This window comes from Citrus sinensis, chromosome 4 (genome assembly GCF_022201045.2).
Source record: "Citrus sinensis cultivar Valencia sweet orange chromosome 4, DVS_A1.0, whole genome shotgun sequence".
Classification (NCBI taxonomy): domain Eukaryota; kingdom Viridiplantae; phylum Streptophyta; class Magnoliopsida; order Sapindales; family Rutaceae; genus Citrus; species Citrus sinensis.
In genome coordinates, this window is record NC_068559.1 from 15,080,492 (window position 1) to 15,099,487 (window position 18,996).

At 34.9% G+C, this 18,996-nt stretch overlaps 2 protein-coding genes and 2 long non-coding RNA genes across 9 annotated transcripts; 2 read left to right on the forward strand and 2 right to left on the reverse strand.

Annotated features, from left to right (window-relative positions):
* Positions 1-52: 52 nt before the first annotated feature.
* LOC127901860 (uncharacterized) lies at positions 53-1,198 on the forward strand. The gene is made up of 2 exons (XM_052439885.1): positions 53-219; positions 715-1,198. Exons 1-2 carry the CDS (start codon positions 53-55, stop codon positions 1,196-1,198), a joined length of 651 nt encoding a protein of 216 aa, XP_052295845.1.
* Positions 1,199-5,999: 4,801 nt separating this feature from the next.
* Positions 6,000-12,268, reverse strand: LOC102627183 (NAC domain-containing protein 86-like). Of its 6 annotated transcripts, XM_052439769.1 has the most exons (7): positions 10,330-10,674; positions 9,122-9,708; positions 7,919-8,065; positions 7,520-7,803; positions 6,686-7,354; positions 6,515-6,604; positions 6,000-6,429 (listed from the first exon to the last, which is right to left on the reverse strand). In XM_052439769.1, the coding sequence occupies exons 3-7, from the start codon at positions 8,061-8,063 to the stop codon at positions 6,418-6,420; spliced, it is 1,200 nt and encodes a 399-aa protein (XP_052295729.1). In that variant the 5' UTR covers positions 8,064-8,065; positions 9,122-9,708; positions 10,330-10,674; the 3' UTR covers positions 6,000-6,417. The 6 variants fall into 6 exon arrangements, with proteins under 6 accessions (XP_052295729.1, XP_052295728.1, XP_052295727.1 ...); XM_052439768.1 differs by having other exon boundaries at positions 6,515-7,354; positions 10,330-10,678; XM_052439767.1 differs by having other exon boundaries at positions 6,000-6,604; positions 10,330-10,667.
* Positions 12,269-14,869: 2,601 nt separating this feature from the next.
* Positions 14,870-16,657, forward strand: LOC102626913 (uncharacterized). The gene is made up of 4 exons (XR_371381.4): positions 14,870-15,131; positions 15,781-15,907; positions 16,025-16,091; positions 16,183-16,657. It is a non-coding gene; the product is annotated as an uncharacterized LOC102626913 (long non-coding RNA).
* A 377-nt stretch (positions 16,658-17,034) lies between these two features.
* On the reverse strand, positions 17,035-18,398 carry LOC107177890 (uncharacterized). Its single transcript, XR_001508808.3, has 2 exons — positions 17,623-18,398; positions 17,035-17,347 (listed from the first exon to the last, which is right to left on the reverse strand). It is a non-coding gene; the product is annotated as an uncharacterized LOC107177890 (long non-coding RNA).
* Between the last annotated feature and the right edge of the window lie 598 nt (positions 18,399-18,996).

Sequence of the window (18,996 nt, forward strand, 5' to 3'; positions counted from 1 at the left end):
AATAAAGCAGATAGCAAGGACATAAAACTATCAAGCAGATATGCTGGCTAGAATGGATGCAACTGCATATCTGAAGTTGCCCAAGTCAGTCCCACTGGAAGTGAGAACTTCGTCAAGCATTGGGGTAGAAGCAGAAGTAATGGGGGTGGACGATGGAAGATCCTGGATAGATCCAATTCTCTCATATATTCGTGATGGCATCTTACTAGTGGATAGAAAGTAAGCGAGAAAGTTGAAATATTGGGCAGCCACATATACATTGCTTGATGGGATACTTTACCACCGTGGGTTCACCTTAACACTCCTGAGATGCTTAGATGACGAGGAAGCAAACTATGCGTTGCAGAAAATACATAAAGGAATATGTGGCAATCATTCGGGAGTAAGGACTTTAGCATTCAAGGCACTGCGATAGGGATATTTTTGGCCGACCATGCACTAAGATGCAAAGGAAATGGCCAGAAATTGCAAAGTCTGCCAAAGTTTCTCAAATGTCCGTATTCAGTCTCCAAAAAAGCTGACCGCTATGTCATCTCCTTGGCCTTTTGCACAATGAGGGATTGACCTAATTGGGCCCTTGCCTAGAGGATGAGGAGCCGTAACACATGCAATTGTGGTTATAGACTACTTCACAAAATGGGTAGAAGTTGAGGTTTTAAGCCAGATCACAGAGAAGAAGACAACCGGTTTCGTTTGGAAGAACATCATTTGTAGATACGGGATCCCTTATACAATCATAACCGATAATGGAAGACAATTTCACAACCATAATTTTAAGGAGTTTTGTCAAAATTTGGGTGTTGAATTGAAGTTTTGCTCTCTGGCACACCCCCAAGCAAATGGACAGGTAGAAGCAGCCAACAAAGTCATAAAGAAGCCCCTGAAAACTAGGTTAGGAGAGAAGAAGGGAGCCTGGGCCAATAAATTGCCAGGGGTATTATGGGCCTACCGGACAACACATAAAACCGCAACTGGAGAAACCCCATTCGCCTTAGCCTTTGGTCATGAGGCTGTGGTCCCAGCAGAAATCGGAGTAAGAACACATCGAATAGAATATTTCAGTGAGGAGCAGAATGACGAGCAAATGTGTATAAACCTAAATTTGATGGAGGATAAGAGAGAAAAAGCCTTGCAGAAGGTAGCTCAGTGTCAGCAGAGGATCATACACTACTACAACCGAAATGTGCGCATAAGGTAATTCTGAGTCGGGGATTGGGTTCTCAAAAAAGTAAACCAGAACACGCGAGATCTTAACCAGGGTGTTCTTGGCCTGAACTATGAAGGCTCGTATAGGGTAATACGAGCAACTAGCCCGGGATCTTATAAACTGGCCTACCTAGATGGACGGGAGGTGAATAGATCATAAAACGTCGAACACTTGAAGAAATATTTCCAGTAAGCAAAGTACTTTGTGAAATCCTTTCATTAAGTTATCCCCGCTAGTTGTAATGAGAAGTTGTTGCATGTGCATATGTTTTATTTTACTGTAACCCTTTAAATATTCAACAACTATGAATTCCATTTACAGACATCCTATCAAAATGATTTTTAAGGCAAAGATGTGCCCATTCCTGCTCAGTCACTTAAGGACGAGCAAACAAAATCAACAAATTTCGTTAAGGCAAAGATGTGTCTATTCCTACTCAGTCACTTAAAGACGAGCAAACAAAATCAACAAATTTCGTTAAGGCAAAATGTGTCTATTCCTACTCAGTCACTTAAGGACGTGCAGACAAAATCAACAAATTTTGTTAAGGCAAAGATGTGCTTATTCCTGCTCAGTCGCTAAAGGATGAGCATACAAAATCAATAAATTTTGTTAAGGCAAAGATCTGCCTATTCCTGCTCAGTCGCTTGAGGACGAGCAGTCAAAATCAACAAATTTTGTTAAGGCAAAGATGTGCTTATTCCTGCTCAGTCCCTTAAGGACGAGTGGGCAAAATCAACAAATTTTGTTAAGGCAAAGATGTGTCTATTCCTTCTCAGTCCCTTAAGGACGAGCATAAGGCAAAGATATGTTTATTCCTGCTCAATCCCTTAAGGATGAGCAGGCAAAATCAACAAATTTCGTTAAGGCAAAGATATCCCTATTCCTGCTTAGTCGCTTGAGGACGAGCAGACAAAATTAACAAATTTCGTTAAGGGAAATATGTGCCTATTCCTGCTCAGTCGCTTGAGGATGAGTAGACAAAATCTATAAAATTCGTTAAGGCAAAAAGTTGCCCACTCCTGCTCAGTCTCTTAAGGACGAGCAGACACAATTTACAAATTACTTTCAAGGCAAAAACTCACCAAAACCCACTCAGCCGTCTGAGGACCGGCAAATAAAATTGAAAATCTCTTTATTGTTATAACACGAGTAGGCAAAACTCGCAGGAATTTTCTAAGGCAATCCATAAGGAAAAGTCTAGCAAAGAAACAATTAGAAAGTATCAAAAGTCTATAAAAACTCTAACATTTACAAGGAGAAAGTTTATGATTTACATGAAGATCAAAGTTTATGGGTCATTAATAGGAGGCAATAGCTTCAACGGAAGGGGAGATCTGCAATCTCAGGCAAAGAGAGACCAACAACTTTTCAAGAAGTAGGTGCTGACTCCTGACCTGTGCCCAAAGTTTGGTCCCCTGTCTCCTTTTCCTGCTCTCCACCCAGTAGGACCTCTTCCTGGTTCTTGTCCCTCTGGCCTTGCTCAGCCATGTACTCCTGAACGCGCGCTTCCAGTTTATTCATTTTCAGCTCGGAATATTTCTTAAGCACGAACATGATACATTTATAGCAAAAAATGAGCCCAGAATCGTACTCTGCATCCAGTCGATCGTTCACATTAGTAGATTTACCCTTTAACTCAACTATTTGCGTGTCCAAGGACTTGATCTGTTCTTCGTATGCCGTCTTCTGAGTATCTCGCTCACTTTGAGCAGCCTCGAGATCATACTTCAGGTTAGCCAGCTCACTCTCAAGCTGAGAACACTTAGACATAGCAAGAGCAACCTTCTCCTCCAGGTCCATAACCTGTCGGTGCAACCCTTTAGAGGGAGCGTCCCAGCTCGCCAAGATCCATGCTCTCAACATCTTTAACCAATTTGGGCCCCACTGATTTGGTGTAGTCCCTCTGATATAAGGCCAAATGATCGCCCCGGTTCCTCTGATACGAAGTCCGATCCTTGGACGCAGCGCTGCCCTTAGGACTCTTTTCGTGAGGCCTCTCTCCGCCATTCTTTCGGGTCGAAAGAGGGGGCAGAGCAGGAGCAGGGGATTTAGAAGGACCGACGACATTGATATACTTCTTGGGAGAGGGTGCGCTGCTGGATTACCCCGTCACCTGAGCACATTTCCTAGACATGGCGCTAAGGATCTTGTTATCCATCCCGGCAGCAATGTTAACCAAGCGGGACTCGACGAGACTTGTTGGCGACAAGAGGTCCTGGCAGGTGGAGGCGTTGACCAGAGCAGTTTCAACTTTGAGCAATGGGTCGTCGTCAAGTCTGCTGACCAGGCCCCACGAGTCTGAAAATATAGACAAGGTTAAGGAAAAGGATAAGCCACAACCAGAGAAGTAAAGCATAAAGAAAAATAAACGACCTGGGGTGACAAAATGTGTGGGGAGGTGAATGTCACCACTAAGCGACTGAATCGCTGGGCACCAATTTCCCCCAGCGAAGAAGAACTTGTTTTTCTAATTTTTACATGAAGAAGGAAAGTTGGTAATGGGTTTCCTCTTCACGAAACTCGACATGAAGTAATATCAGCCCACTTCCTTTGGACTGCTTCTCAGCTGATACAAACTTTTTATCTCCTCGGTGGTAGGCTCCCCGAGCTGGCATCTATCCCATAATACAAACAGGCCTGAGAGGACCCTCCACCCGTTCGATTGTAACTGGTTGGGAGCCAGATGCATGCCACTTAGTACCTTGGTAAAATAGGGCTGAAGAGGCAATTTAGCTCCTAGTTTGAAGCTCTCTAAATGCAAAGTTACGTAACCTCTAGGGGGTCGACTGAGACCATCACCTTTCCTAGGGATGACGAGGAGAACATGATTGGGGATTTGGTACAGGTTTCTCAGTTTAAATAGGTCAGTTTGGGTAGTGGTACATTTGAGGAAGTCAATGGAGGTAGGAATCAACTTTCATTCTATGACCGGGGTTCTTTTTCTTAGTTGGTCGGCTTGGGTCGAAGTACTCTCCTCGTTATCACTTTCTTCCTCAGGGATCTCGACACCATCAGTTTCATCTTCTCTTAACTGCTAATATTTAACTAAACATATTTGAAAAAAAGGAAATTATTAAAATTGAAAAACACATAATTAAAAGATATGGAATTTGAAAATTGAAATAAAACTAATTTTATTTATTAAAATATATTATAAAGAGAGATGAGAAGAAAAATTTGGGGGGAAAGAAAGAAGAGAAGAGAAGTTGTGTTCCTCCCCCACCTCTATTTATACTAATATATGGTAAATCCGCACCACACAAATAAATAAATTTAATTACATTTTAATCTTACATTAGTCCCACTAATAAAGCACAAAGCAAACTTAATCCACTAAAGCACATCTAACACATTCCACTAACAATTACCATACCTAATATGATAAAAACTTATAATTTTACAATTACTATATTTATCGTGGTAAAAACTTAAAATTTACAACAAAAGTCTCGGATCCTCCTCGATAATGACATAATTTCTCGGACTTTTAGAATCTAAATTTGACATCTATACATTTATTTGGAGCCACAAATTGCATGAAATTATTATTTTTACCTAATAAACACACAAAAATACACAAAATCAAATACTTAGAAAAATAATAAGAAATTCACAATATATTACACAATTACAAATATAAGTTACAATAATAGCATAAAATAATATTTTTACCCCTTAATAAATATATAATTTTTGACACTAAGGCATAAGGGGCCATCAAGAAGCTAAACTTGGGGGATGCAGAATGCTCGAGCAATTGACAGTGGAACAGATAATGCGAGCAATTTAAAAGGACAAGAAGCTTTTACCACAAAAAAGCAATTATAAATTTCCTAGTTCACCAAACATAATAACTTTTGTCATTCAATTCTAAAGTAGAGGTCGTAAATCAATATTATATAAAAAGGAAAAGAACAAAGATTTATGATTTGTTAAACAACCTGCCATAATAATCTCAGAAGTACAAGAAAATTACTCAAATTTTGCCACATAGGGCGTCTTTTAAATACGAACGCAAAATTTAAAATTCCCCCCAAAAAATAAATAAAACATATGGTCCAAACAGCAGCTATCTCAAAAAGCTATATCCTGCTCATTCAAAAAAAAATAAAAATAAATAAATAAATAAAAGAGACGGAAAAGACAAAAAGAAAATAGGAAGCCTACATTTTCATAAACCCATGTTTCGAACTGTGTTTCTAACACCAGTGCCATTTCCAGAATTGGACACCAATTGTGAACCAGTTTTAGAGCAATACGCCAATACCGTTGTTAGATTTTTAATACCAATATTGGCCGCTTACTTAGCTTCAGCTTTTGAGTCAAGCAGTTTTTTAACATGGTACCAAAGCTAAGGTTTACCCCGACATTGTATGCACTTTTGTCTCCATTAATTTCCTAGTAATTTCATGGACTTTTTATTATTATTAGACAAGGATCCACATGGATATATCTTGATTTCATCCGGATTTCAGAGGATCCATGGTACACGTGAACGGACACGTTAAAGTTTACTTGCTGAAGTGGTTTCATAATACGATTGGGACCTAGCATACGTACTAAAGTGGTTTCATAATGCAGTCTCCCACGAGAACAAAAATTAAAAACACTTCTATTTAAGATTGTCTTTGTTATATCTTCAATTAGCATCTTCAAATATACTTATGCATTTCTTTGTTCATAGCATCCTACAATCCTTATTAGCCACCAATCTCATTCACAGATCGAAGTTACCACAATAATACATCTTATGCAGGAGATTCAACAGTGTTGCAACTTGCAAGTTCAGTTGTCCAATCAGTTTAAATGTCTCATATGGTACTCACAACAACTTCCAAACAGTTTTACAAAATGCAAATAGACAAAATACAATAATATGGGGATAAATAAAATGAGCTTTCGTGTTTTTGAGGCACAAATGGAAGCATAACTGTCCCACATTGGAGCTGTCCGAAGAATAAAATTGATTTTGGGATGATCTTGTTGGGATAAGAAAGCCTTTGGTGAAAACTATCACTTGTAATTCAGGAACATTTATGTTGTATCACCAAGAATCAATAACAAAATTATTCGGAAGTATACTTGAATTCATAATGCTTAATTCCTTTATGGAGTAGTGTGGTTGACCTTCTAGATCTACACATTCTCGTAGAGAGTCCTTTAATTGTCTTTGCTCTCTCTCAGTGACTCCAAAACGGGATGTGGTACTAGCTGCAATCCTGTAGAAGTATTTTCTGCAACATGATTTCTAGAACAAGAGGTCAAGTGGTTTGGTAGTTGCTGCGACTCAGAGAAAGCAATTACCTGTCCACTGTCAAATTGAGAATTCAATAAATCACCACCAAAACTAGGACCATTAGAATATGACGATTCCTGCTCCAGAGAAGTTGGTGACTGCAATGCCAGGAAACAGTCATTATTCAGCCCATTAAAGCTGCCATGTGTATTGAATTCTGCAGGAATTCGAGGTTCTACCTCGAAAGAATTCTCTACAACATCAATAGAATAAGTAGCCCGTTGCTCATCTGGTGATCTCCATGACTCCAAAACGGGATGCAGTACTAGCTGCAATCCTGTAGAAGTATTTTCTGCAACATGATTTCTAGAACAAGAGATCAAGTGGTTTGGTAGTTGCTGCGACTCAGAGAAAGCAATTGCCTGCCCACTGTCAAATTGAGAATTCAATAAATCACCACCAAAACTAGGACCATTAGAATATGACGATTCTTGTTCCAGAGCCCATTGCTCATCTGGTAGTCTCAGTGACTCCAAAACGTCATGTGGTACTAGCTGCAATCCTGTAGAAGTATTTTCTGCAACATGATTTCCAGAATAATGAATCAAACAGTCACTCGGTGATAATCCCGAATCCAAACTAGTGGTAGCTGCTGAGTCTTCATTACAAGAAAACAAATTCTCACTTGGTTGTAGATGATTCTTCAAATTTATATTTTCTACAATTTGAGTTGTTTTAGAAACCAAATGTCGATCTGGTGGTTGAGCAGATTCTAGAGACATATCTTCCACAACATTGATGCTAGAACTAGAAGCAAAATCTTGACTTGATTGATGTTTATCAGTAGTTGAAACACCAAGCTTTTTATCACAAGTTTTTCTTTCTAGGCGACACACGACAAAGTTTTCCTACACAAATAAAAAGCGAGAATAGAATAAGTTCACATTATTGACTATTGTGTTCTGAATTATGTTTTCACTAAACTATTAAACCACATAGCTCAATAGGATCCTAAATTGGAACTTTCTAGTATTTGCAAAACATGTCCAATTTATTCTAAACAAAGCTCGCACCTTATAGAGAGGGTCATCCGCAATAGCTATCTCGTGCATAAGCCACTTTGTGTTAACTTTCTCGGAAGTAGCATCGTTGTGGATAAAAACAAGATAGTCTTTGTTACCAATCACCTCAGTACTGTTTTTCCGCTTCATCTCAGAATCACTGCCAGTCTTTTTCCAGGTTCCTGACTTGGTTTTTCTATGTTGTTGTTGTCCTGACCGTTTCCGCTTGGCACCCCTGTACTTAGGCTTAGAGAAAAAGTAGCACACATCTTGCATAGACTGAAACTCAGAAAGCCCTGCATGACAAAAATTCATTAACCCAAGATATTAGCTACTGAAATTAACCCAAGATATTAGCTACTGGACTAACTCCAATTACATCGTATAGTGCTTGTTGGGCGTGATACTTACCGGCTAGGTCCCAGGGGTCAAAGCTATAAAAATCAATTTCCTTGATCGTTTCAACAGAGAAACCACGGTCAAGCCTCTTCTTCTTCAGGAGATCAATGATTTCTTCATCCAATGGCCGGAATCCAATGCCTGTGAGACTGTCCATTTCTGATTCGCACACACGAGAAACAGAGGTTAAGAGCTATATCTGTATCAATTTGGTCCGCGAACAGTCAGTGGGTAGTAATACTATTTGAAAATGAAATTTAGACAAGTAACACCAGGATAGCAGAAAGGGTAAAGGACACAGACACCCCTAACGTTTGAATAAGGGACATAAAACTCCCTAATGTTTCAAAAAAGACACTCAGACCCCAATTAACTAACGGAAATCGTTCCGTTAAATCATTAAAAGGTTAAAATCGTAATTACAAATTAAAAACAAGTGAATTGACTAAAAACCCACACACGCATCACACGCACAAACAAACCCCACGTACACACGCACTGATACTGATTTCAGACAAATCTTTTAACACACTCACGGTTTGCCTCGCCGAATGCTGCTGGGGCTGCCGGAAGTTGCTGCTCGCGTTACCGGAAGCTGCTGGAACTGCTCGTGCGTGGATCGAGACCGAGTCTAGTTGCCGGATCTGCTGTCGATCGACGTTTGGTTGTTGCTTGTGTTGTTGGAACTGCTGAAATCTCGCGTTTGGCTGTTGGAACTGCTCGCGTTTGGCTGCTGGAATTGGTCGCGTTTGGCTGCTGCTTGTGTTCGCGTTTGGCTGCTGCTTGTGCTCGCGTTTAGTTGCTAGTTGTGCTCGCTTTTGGCGGCTGGTTGTGCTTGCGTTTGGCTGCTGGTTGTGCTCGTGTTTGGCCGCTGCTTGTGCTCGGGTTTGGCTGCTGCTTGTGCTCGTGTTTGGTTGCTGGTTGTGTTTGTGGGATAAATTGGACAATGAACAATTAGTTTTTAATATGCTATAAGGGTATAATGGTAATTGCACTTTAAAATTATAATTTCTGTTAAAACAAACGGTTTCCGTTAGTCAATTGGGGTCTGAGTGTCTTTTTTGAAACATTAAGGGATTTTATGTCCCTTATTCAAATATTAAGGGTCTCTGTGTCCTTTTCCCTAGCAGAAATGAAAGGGATATATATATATATATATATATAGTGTTCTGTTAACAAAAAGTATTAACACGTCGTTATTGCACGTCATTCTACCTCTGTGGCTCGACTTAATTTCTGCGCATAGTGATAGTGATGTTTCCCAACGGCGTTAAGGTGGAAATAGCGAGAGTGTACAGAAGTAGTGGATCGTGTTTGATGCTCCGTGAACGAGTGATGAGTGATATATATATTTGTAAAATGTAGAAGATTAATAATAAATTGCATTAAAAAGGAGCAAAGTTATTCTATCTATCAATATATACACACACACACACGAAACAAGGCCCAAGTATGGCAAGTAAGTCATATGGGTTAAATTAAATACAACACCTTTTTTTTTTCGTTTAGAAGAACCCAAAGACTCCCAATCTTGATTAGTTCAATGGCTAACAACTTAACAAAGCAACTACAATTACTATGACCCAACGAAAAATAAAAAAGGAATGGCTCCGCATGGCGCATACTAAGATATGATAAGAAATTTGAAGAATTTTTTCAGTATGCTATAGTTTATCCACCTAAGTTATTTTAAGTGAGGACCACATTTGAATCAAGAAAGGAAAAAAACAAACTTGACATAGTGTCCTGTAAATACAACACAAACCTATCACCAAATCATAACTTAAAAACTTAAATGTACACTTAGGTGACGTTTATTTTTTTGTCTAAAATCTGAATAGACCTGAATTAGTCTGAATTCTGAATAGGTCTGAATGTCTGAATCTGAATCATATGTTTGTTTTTTCGTCTGAATCTCAGAAAATAAGTATTAAGTTGTTTGTTTTTTTCAATTTAAAAAGCTAAAAATATGTATTTTTATATTTGTATCCTTATTAAATTTGAATGTCAAATAAATAATATATTAAATACCACAATATTTTAACATTTATAAGTAAAATCATATTCAAGTAAATACATAATTATTTTAAAATTTTAATATATAAAATACCATAAATTTCAAATTTTATCGTATATAATATAAGAAAAAAAACAGGGATATTTTTATGTGGGGTAAATATCTATGGGTGAGTTTTGGGATAGATATGAAAAATAAATTATAAAACATAGATATTTTTGACATTAGCAAGTAATTGACTTAATTCATATTTCTGCATTAAGTAAAAAGCCAAAAAAATTAACTTATTTTATTAAGTCAAAATTATCTAAAAAGTCTCATTAAGTTATAAAAACAAACACCTCTAATTAACTTAATTATTTAAGTTAAGTCACTTTAAGTCATTAAGTTAAAAAACAAACGCCACCTTAGTAACTTTATTAAACCATCATTATTTTTGGGAAAACAATACTACAATAAACACACAAAAGAACGACAACAAAACATGGCAACGAAAGCAAAATACTCTAAATAAGCATAACAAAATAAAAGAACCAAAAAAATAACAAAAATTAGAAAACAAAAGAGAAAAATGAAAATTGACGAATTGTTATTATATTTTGGGTGTGGATATTTTCATCTCATTATTATTTTTTTAAATCCATCTCAGTTTTTAAAATTAAATAATTATAACAAGTTTACATTATTTTCAAATATACAAATTAACAAAAAATTAAGACAATTAAGGATTTATAATTTTTTTTAAAATATGATCTTTGATTATTACAACCACTTTACGATAAGTTTTTTTTAACTATTTTAACCTTATAATGTAAAATAACCAAATTATCCCAAAAATACGAGCTTTTGTATCTGGTAGTTTAGGTATTGAATTAAATTTTTAAACTTTTTCTTTATTTAAGTTTTTAAAAAATAATGTGAACTTATTGTAATTATTTCTTAAGTGAAGTGGGTTAACAAAACTTGTGATGTTGAAATATCATTATCCATCTATTTTTTAGGGTCCTTTTCAAAATTGCCTAACTTAAGTTCTCAATGATTGCATTTTTATCATTTAGGTCCTTAACTACCGACTAAATTCGACCAATTTAGAGAGATTTTGATGATGTAGTTTAGGGCTGGCACGGGTCGGGTTGAATTTTTTCAACCCGACCCGACCCATTACATTTTTCAACCCAACCCAACCCGCAATCGAGTTGGGTTGGACTTTTGAAAAATCTCATTTTTATGGTCTGAACAAAAATAAATTAATTAACTGAAATTTTTAAAAAGCACAATACTAAAATCCTTACAACAAATTAAACATTTCAAAGTTTAACAATTAAATTATTAATACATAACTAATGAAAAAAAAGTCCATAAATTTAAAATCTTGTTTAATACAAAACAGCAAAGTCTAAAGAGTGAGACCAATGAATAAGAGAAAAAAAGAGCATGACTTATTAATACTGAAAATATTGCTGCAGAACAATACCCAACAAATGTTTGTCGAAAAACCTTTTCCCAAAGATAGTAATAATCATTATTATTATATTCATGTTAATTTGATTGAGCTTGACACCATCATAACAACTAAAAATTGACCAACTTTTATCAATAAAAAATATTATAAAGCACCAAATCAAATGGGCTAAACCTTTTAACAAAAAAAATTGATCAACTTGTTTCAAAACAAATTAATCAACTTGTTTCAAAACAAAAAATTAATCAACTTGTTTCAAAACAACTTGTTTCATCATCCTTAACATGCGTATTTTTCTTGCCCTTTCCTAACTTCTAACACAAAAGTAAGGGGTCGGATGTGTTACCTGTTACCAAAGAAAGTTTAAGACACCGCCTGGCCGGCCACTTTCCTTTATGATTCCTTCTCTGCTTGTAGCGTTTTACCCTTGTGGGTCACCCACTCACCATCCTTCTCCCTCGCAATCCTGCTACAGAAATCTTGAATCTTCAGCTTCTTTGGTTTTATGTCTTCCCAATTTATAGAAGATTTTCAACAGCATATTTGAAATGCAAAATATTACTCTGCAAAATAATCATGTGCCCCTCCTCCAAGAAGAAGTCTGCTCGGATTGGATGGTTTTTTTTTTTATAAAAAAAAAGGTGCTCTGCAAAATAATCAACAGGTCCCCCTCTTCGAAGAAGTAGTTTGCTCGTATTGGATGGTTTGCTCTTTTTTCAATTTTAAAAAAAGGCACAAGAAAACAAGACTTTCGAATACAATTGAGATGACCAAGAAAGTCCTACACACGTACAGATTCCTGATGACTTCATATTGTTCATTCATTGGTGGATGTGCACGAGCCAGTTACATCTCTGCTTGTACTCTTTGAACAGGCAATTTCTGATTTTCTATCTCTTGCCGTCAAACAAGCTTTTCTATATATATATATATATATATATATATATATATATATATATATATATGTATGTATGTATGCATGAATGTATGTATATGTATATTTTCTAGTGAAAATATCCTCACTTTGTATTGCAATCTTTATTTTTTTATACTTCACTAGAATTTGGTTGGCTCATGTAGTCCAAATGATCTCGTACCACGGCGTATCTAGAATAATAGTGATTAGCGAAAAAAAATTATTCGCATTAGACAATAACTATATACACAAACACACAGACACAAAGTTTACTGTAGAACATTTGGATACTTGCTGAATTTTTATTATGGTGCCGAAATTCATTCAGCAATTTTTATTATGGTGAATTTAGAACATTTGGATCCCTGGTGAATTTTTATTATGGCGCCTAAATTCATTCAGCAATTTTAATATTAGTCAAAAATACATAAAATAGCTCAAAGTGAATGAGCATTATAAAAATAAATAAATAAAAATAATACAAGTTTCAAGCATATTATTTACAATGGTATCACTTTAAAAGTTGAGATGATGAATAGATGATTGGATAATGGCTATAGACTTCGTATTTTTAAAAATTTACTTTTTGTTTTTCAAGGGAGCTAATGAATATAATAATTTTCTTTGTAGTGAATAGGGTAAGAAAATTTTTTGTTTATTGAATTTTGAGATTATAAGATTTTAATAGAAATTAGGGAAAAGGACAAACACACCCCCAACGTTTAGGCAAAGAGACAAAAACCCCCTTAATGTTTCAAAAAAAATATTTATACTCTAATTTATTATAATTTTACCATTATACCCTTCTAGCATATAAAAAAAAATTATTAGATTATCCAATTTGTCTATATATTGTTAATGAAATTATAAATATACCCTCATTGCCTCATTCCTCTATTTAAATTTTTATTAATAACCAATTTTCAAAGAAGACATCTAAACACTTAAAAAAAATTGTAAATAAATTATAATTTTAAAAATAAAATTGGTTATTAATACCATAATAAATAACATAGAAAATTGGTTATAAATGTACAAGTTTAGATGATTGACATGTGGAGAATTATTAAATATACAAGTTTAAAGTTTAAATAAAATTGGTTATTAATAACTAATTTTATTTTTAAAATTATAATTTATTTACATTTTTTTTAGGTGTATAGATGTCTTTTTTTAACATTGGTTATTGATAAAAATTTAAATAGAGGAATTGGGTAACGAGGGTATATTTATAATTTTCTTTATAATATCCAATTTGTCTATTTATAATTTTATTAACAATAGATAGACAAATTGGATAATTTAATATTTTTTTATATGCTAGAAGGGTATAATGGTAAAATTATAATAAATTAGGGTGTAAATGTCTTTTTTAAAATATTAGGGGGGTTTTTTTCCTTTTGCCTAAACATTGGGGGGGTGTTTGTTCTTTTCCCTAGAAATTAAAAGAAAAACTAAAAGTCAAAGATTAATTCTAACTTAAATAAATAGGTTTTTTTAGGAATTTAATCTTTTTAGAAAGACTGATTATGAATGAATTAATGGTTAGACAATATTATTAGTTATATATGATTTTCTATCAAAAAAACTTAATTGAAGATAATTATTAGTTAGACAGACGTCTAAAATAGGCTTTCCGACAATACCCAAAAAATTATTTATTAATTAGAACATTATTAGGGACATACTTAAAAAACGGGTCTTCCCTAAATATGGGGCCCTAGGTGCCTATTTTATTCGCCTATACTTAAAAGTTGCCCTAGTACGAGGTGCAAACCCTAAATTCGTCTCAAGATTCAAATTGAATAGCTAGTCAAATAAAACTCCTTGATGACTGCCTAAAATATATAGTAGTGTTATAAATTTAAAAGAGTAGTATGTTGTAAATTTGGAAGCAAATCCTTTAGAATTGGATAAGAAAATTTGTAACAAAGCTTTATTTATAATATTACAATATTGTAGAGTTTTTCAAAGAAGATCAATAGACAAAGGAAGGTAAGCTCATTTTCAAGTTCTACATTTTGTTTAAAAAACTACATCTATATATATAGTTGACACCTGAGTGGAGTGGGTGATAATATGTCTATAAAACTCAAAATAGTGAATCCACTTTCAAAATGGTGAATCCATTTACTTGTTGGAATCAACAATAATTCATAATAAGTAGTAACATCTTCATAGAAATTTTAGTTTTTTAAGTTAAAAATGATGGTTCTACCACGAAATGTATCTCGCAAAAAGAAGCACCCAAAGTGATAATGACATCAAATAATTTTTTTATTCCAAAAGATAATGTCAACCAAAATTTCTTTTCACATTACAAAAAATTAGAGATGAGATTGAAGTTGAAATCAATTTCAAGGTGAAGTAAAAAATACTAGGAACATTTTTTAAGAAGCCACATAGAGATATCGTGTGGATTAAATGGGTCCAGCTACAGTGCATACGTGATTTGGAATCACCGTTTTTTGTCTTTTACTTAAATGGCCGTTAGATTGCAAAGAGAAAAATCCAACGGCTCTGAACTAACGTATGGTAATAAAGATGTTAACTGGTTATCGGCATTACCAGCGTTTTCAAAATAAAATAACTAGGGTTAAGCAGTTAGAAAAATCGTCGGTGTCATTAAGGGGTTTCTAGTGGTAAGTCGTTAACTAGGCGTTTTAAATCCAGACGCTGGGGTAATAGAGGAGAAGTTGGAAATCTTGTCGTCCATCAATGAACTGAGAAGAGAACTCGTACACGGGCTATATTGAAGGGGATTTGATAAAGATCAAATCGTCGGTGGAGATTCAAATGATGGTCATTGAATGCGTAAGTGAAGATTGAGGTATGTTTTTCATAAGAATTGCAAACTTGAGAGTGTTAGTTAGCGTGCTTGTGAGTAATTAATTTGTGTAATTTTATAGGGGGTATATTGGGGCTCTGAAATGTTACAATGGGATGAAATTATAGAACAGGATACACACAGTATAGGGGTATTTGCTTGTCTAATGTAGATGTAAGTCGGGTTTCTTTTTGTAGTCAGCGTATTATAAATTTAAATTTATTCACTTTGATTATTTCTCTATAGAGGCTTTCAAAATTGATTTCACAAGATCCCAAAAGCTTAACCATTAAATAAGTATCTTCGTATATGACTAGTTTTATCTCGATTGTACGTGTCACTGATACTGTTTTGTCTTCCTGCAATAACTCCATAGGCTTCAAACCGAGTTGTGATCGATTTCTTAGAGGTTCGACACTGTCAAACAAAATTCGGTGTATTTTTGTGGTTAAATAATGGCAATTGTTGTTGTGTGGGCTGTTTTTCCCTTTTGTCATTTCAGGGAAATTAATATGGTATGTAATCTTGTGTATGTTTTGAAGTCATAATAAAAGTTGTCATAACCTTCTTATGTGATAATATGATTACAAACTTGACTACAACTAGCAGTTTAAGTGGTATTTATAATTCATTTTAGAGCATTGTAATGCAGGAATGAAATTGGGGACAGTTCGTAAGCAGAAGGCATTCAATTCTGATAGCTGTACTGAAACAATGATTGCTGTCAATGGTGAAGGAAATAGAGCCATGCAAAATAACTATGGATTTGTCAGCTTCTTGTAAGTTTGTGAAATAACTCGAAAAAACGTCATCGATCAATTATTTTTTTGCACATACAAGATTGAACCTATTTTTTGCTAAATGAGAGGTTTTTGTTGAAATCTTTGAATGCTCAGTGAGGAAGTTGTTCGTTGGATACATTGGATAAAGGCAAAGGATGAAAGGGCATGCGGTACAAGAGATGTTAGTAAGCTGGAAGTGATGTTTTAATTGATTTAGTTGAAATACTATATGTTAGGAATGATAGGTATTAATATCTGTTGAATTCCTGTAGGTTCGAAAAAGAACTAGGATTGGAATTTAAGAACTTACCTCCAGGTGAAAAAAGAAAAAATATAAGTCAGTCACACAGAGTTGAGAAAGTTGCTGATGAGGAGGCCAAATTTCTAATCCGGTGTGGACACTATAGGTTTGCAGCCACTGTGGGACAACTGACAAATGAGTAAAGGGAAGTAGTTTGTGAAATGGGACTGGACAATCTCATTAAGCTAAATCTTATTTTGTATGTTTTGATATCATAATAACAGTTTCTGTATTGCCACGAATGTTGTGCATGGGTTTGGTGCTTATAGCAAACTAGTCATTAGTCCATGTTAAACTTGTTCTTATCCTACATCGCTCATGAATCACGATGGTGCTTGGGCGAATAAACTAATCATATCTTTTGGACAGTTGCTAGGTTGTGATATTGCTGCGCTATAACATTATTTATGATTGTTTCTTTGCTAGGTTGTGATATTATTGAGCTATCTTCTGCTTTCAGGTTATGAATGATGTGCGCACTTTGATTATATCTATCTTTACTATATGGAAAAAATAAGGATTTGATGCGCTAAATTACTATTGATGTAATTATTCTTGTAAATGTACTTGAATGATCAAATTTCTTTTGCCCTATATGCTGCTGCAGTGACCTCAAAGCGGGTTATTTTAGAGAGTGTTTCCTCTAATATTTGGATAATCATTTGCAACACTACACCATTATCTCCAATATTCGAGTGGTCATTCACAAGAGGCTTTTTCATTGTTTATAGATGGTTCTTCATTATACTATAAGTTTAGAGAAAGAAATGAGATAAAAAAATGTAAAAGAGTAAAAAGGATCAAGAAAGAGAGCAGACTAACAATAGCGAACTGAAAATTTATTATTATGCCAGAAATTACTTGACAACAATTATCAGGATTGAGTAACAAAGCAAATAAAATCCCGTAAAGAAAATGAGAATATGACGATGTAATTAAAAAAAAAAGACAAAAAAGAACTAAGAAAGTCAACATAACGGTGCCGACAATATCTGAGCCTTTCCCCTCTATATTCGCTTTTGTGCTTTAATCTGTCTTTGGTAACTGTAACTCATCGAGCTTGCTCTTGCCTTCTGATAACTCTTCTTGCATTTTTCGACCTCTTGGTTTCTCGCTTTGTGATATTCATTTTTAGGCTGTAACAAGTGCTAGTCATATTCATAAACATGTCTGTAACAAAAATTATTAAGCCAACCCAAAAACAAAAATGAAAACTTTGCAAATTACTTCTTTCTCCAAACTGAAATATTAACATCCAGTTAAAATGAAAGATTACCGTCAGTTTTAATAAACGACCAAATAAGTTCATGCAACTAAAAGATTATATTCCTCTAAGGCCACAGCAACAAGGAATATTCTTTAAAAACCTCAAACACGAATAAGGAATGCAGCTAAGAAGGTAGCATCTTACATTTTCGGCTTCGGCCTGCATGGCTTTATATTCAGCAGCATTTACAGCTAGTTGTGCTTGTTTTGTCTCTTCTTGCTTCTTCATAAATTGAAAAGCCCACAAGAATATTTATGTGTGTGTGAATCACCAAAATAGAGCAAAACCCCATGTGCAAGGATTTCTAATTCGAAAAAATAAAAACTCAAAGTGGAAACCTTTTAGGCATTACGAGATGCGCTGCTCTCCCTTAAAATCTTGGCAACTTGGTCAAAGGGTTCTAGGTGGAAGCCGACAAAGGTCGTTCTGGTATGGTCAATCCTAGTCCTTGGTAGGGGCAGGAGCAAAATCAGACTTATCGCCAACCGCCGGCAGATCATTAAGGCAAATAGGACGGTTGAGATTGCCCATATTGAGAAGAAGTACCAAAATAGAAAGGGGAGAAGTTCGTAGGGCTATCAGCAAAACAGCCGACAGGAGTGGGAACAATCAGAAGCAGAGGCTGCTGCCACCGACGGGAGTGGGAACAAGCACAAGCAGAGGCTGCTTCCAATGCTGATGATATTAACCCTATTGCATATGCTTTCCCCAATTTCTATTTTTTCTCCAAAAAATGGAGTTCTTTTCAACTCTGAACGTAAATGGTTAAGGAACTGGCTATTTTATTCATGAACTTATTTTATCTTTATCGCATTATATGTGAATTTTATTCCAACGGAAATTGGCATGTAACGTTGTCATGCATCTAACGAGATCTTGCATTTAAGAATGTATTAATTGTTTTCAACCAGTTACTTGTAATTGTGTACCATACAATTGTAGAATTTTTGGTGACCGGCTCTGAACTTGTTTATTAGGTTACTCTTACTTATCTATGTGTTCAATCACCATCCATTAGATAATATCAAACGGTCAGTTTGGTAAAGACAAAATTGGGGGATTTGGAATCACTGATGCAGAGTAGCCGGCTCCGGATTAAATTTGGGATTAGCTAAATATTAATTTATATAGTTAGTGGGTCCTATCAATTTTTTTAATTTTTATAATTTAATATCTTATAAATTATTAATTTAGTATGTTGGTCCCAAGTTCAAACAGTAAAAAATTATTATTTAATTAAAATTAGCAATTTATCGAGCATTACTTTATACAAATTATATCGTTCAACATGAGAAAGGTTAATCAACATCACACCATCAATAATAATATCGAGGTTATATCTTCTTTTGCTAGCAAAAAAAATTCTAAAAGCTTAACCTGAAAAGTAATTAAGGTCCAACAATAATATTAGAAAAAAGTCATAACAAATTAGGGACCAAAGTCCATATAGAGTAAGGGTGTTTGCAAATTAGACACCAATTCATATCCAATCTAAGATTTTTTGGGTTACAAATATTT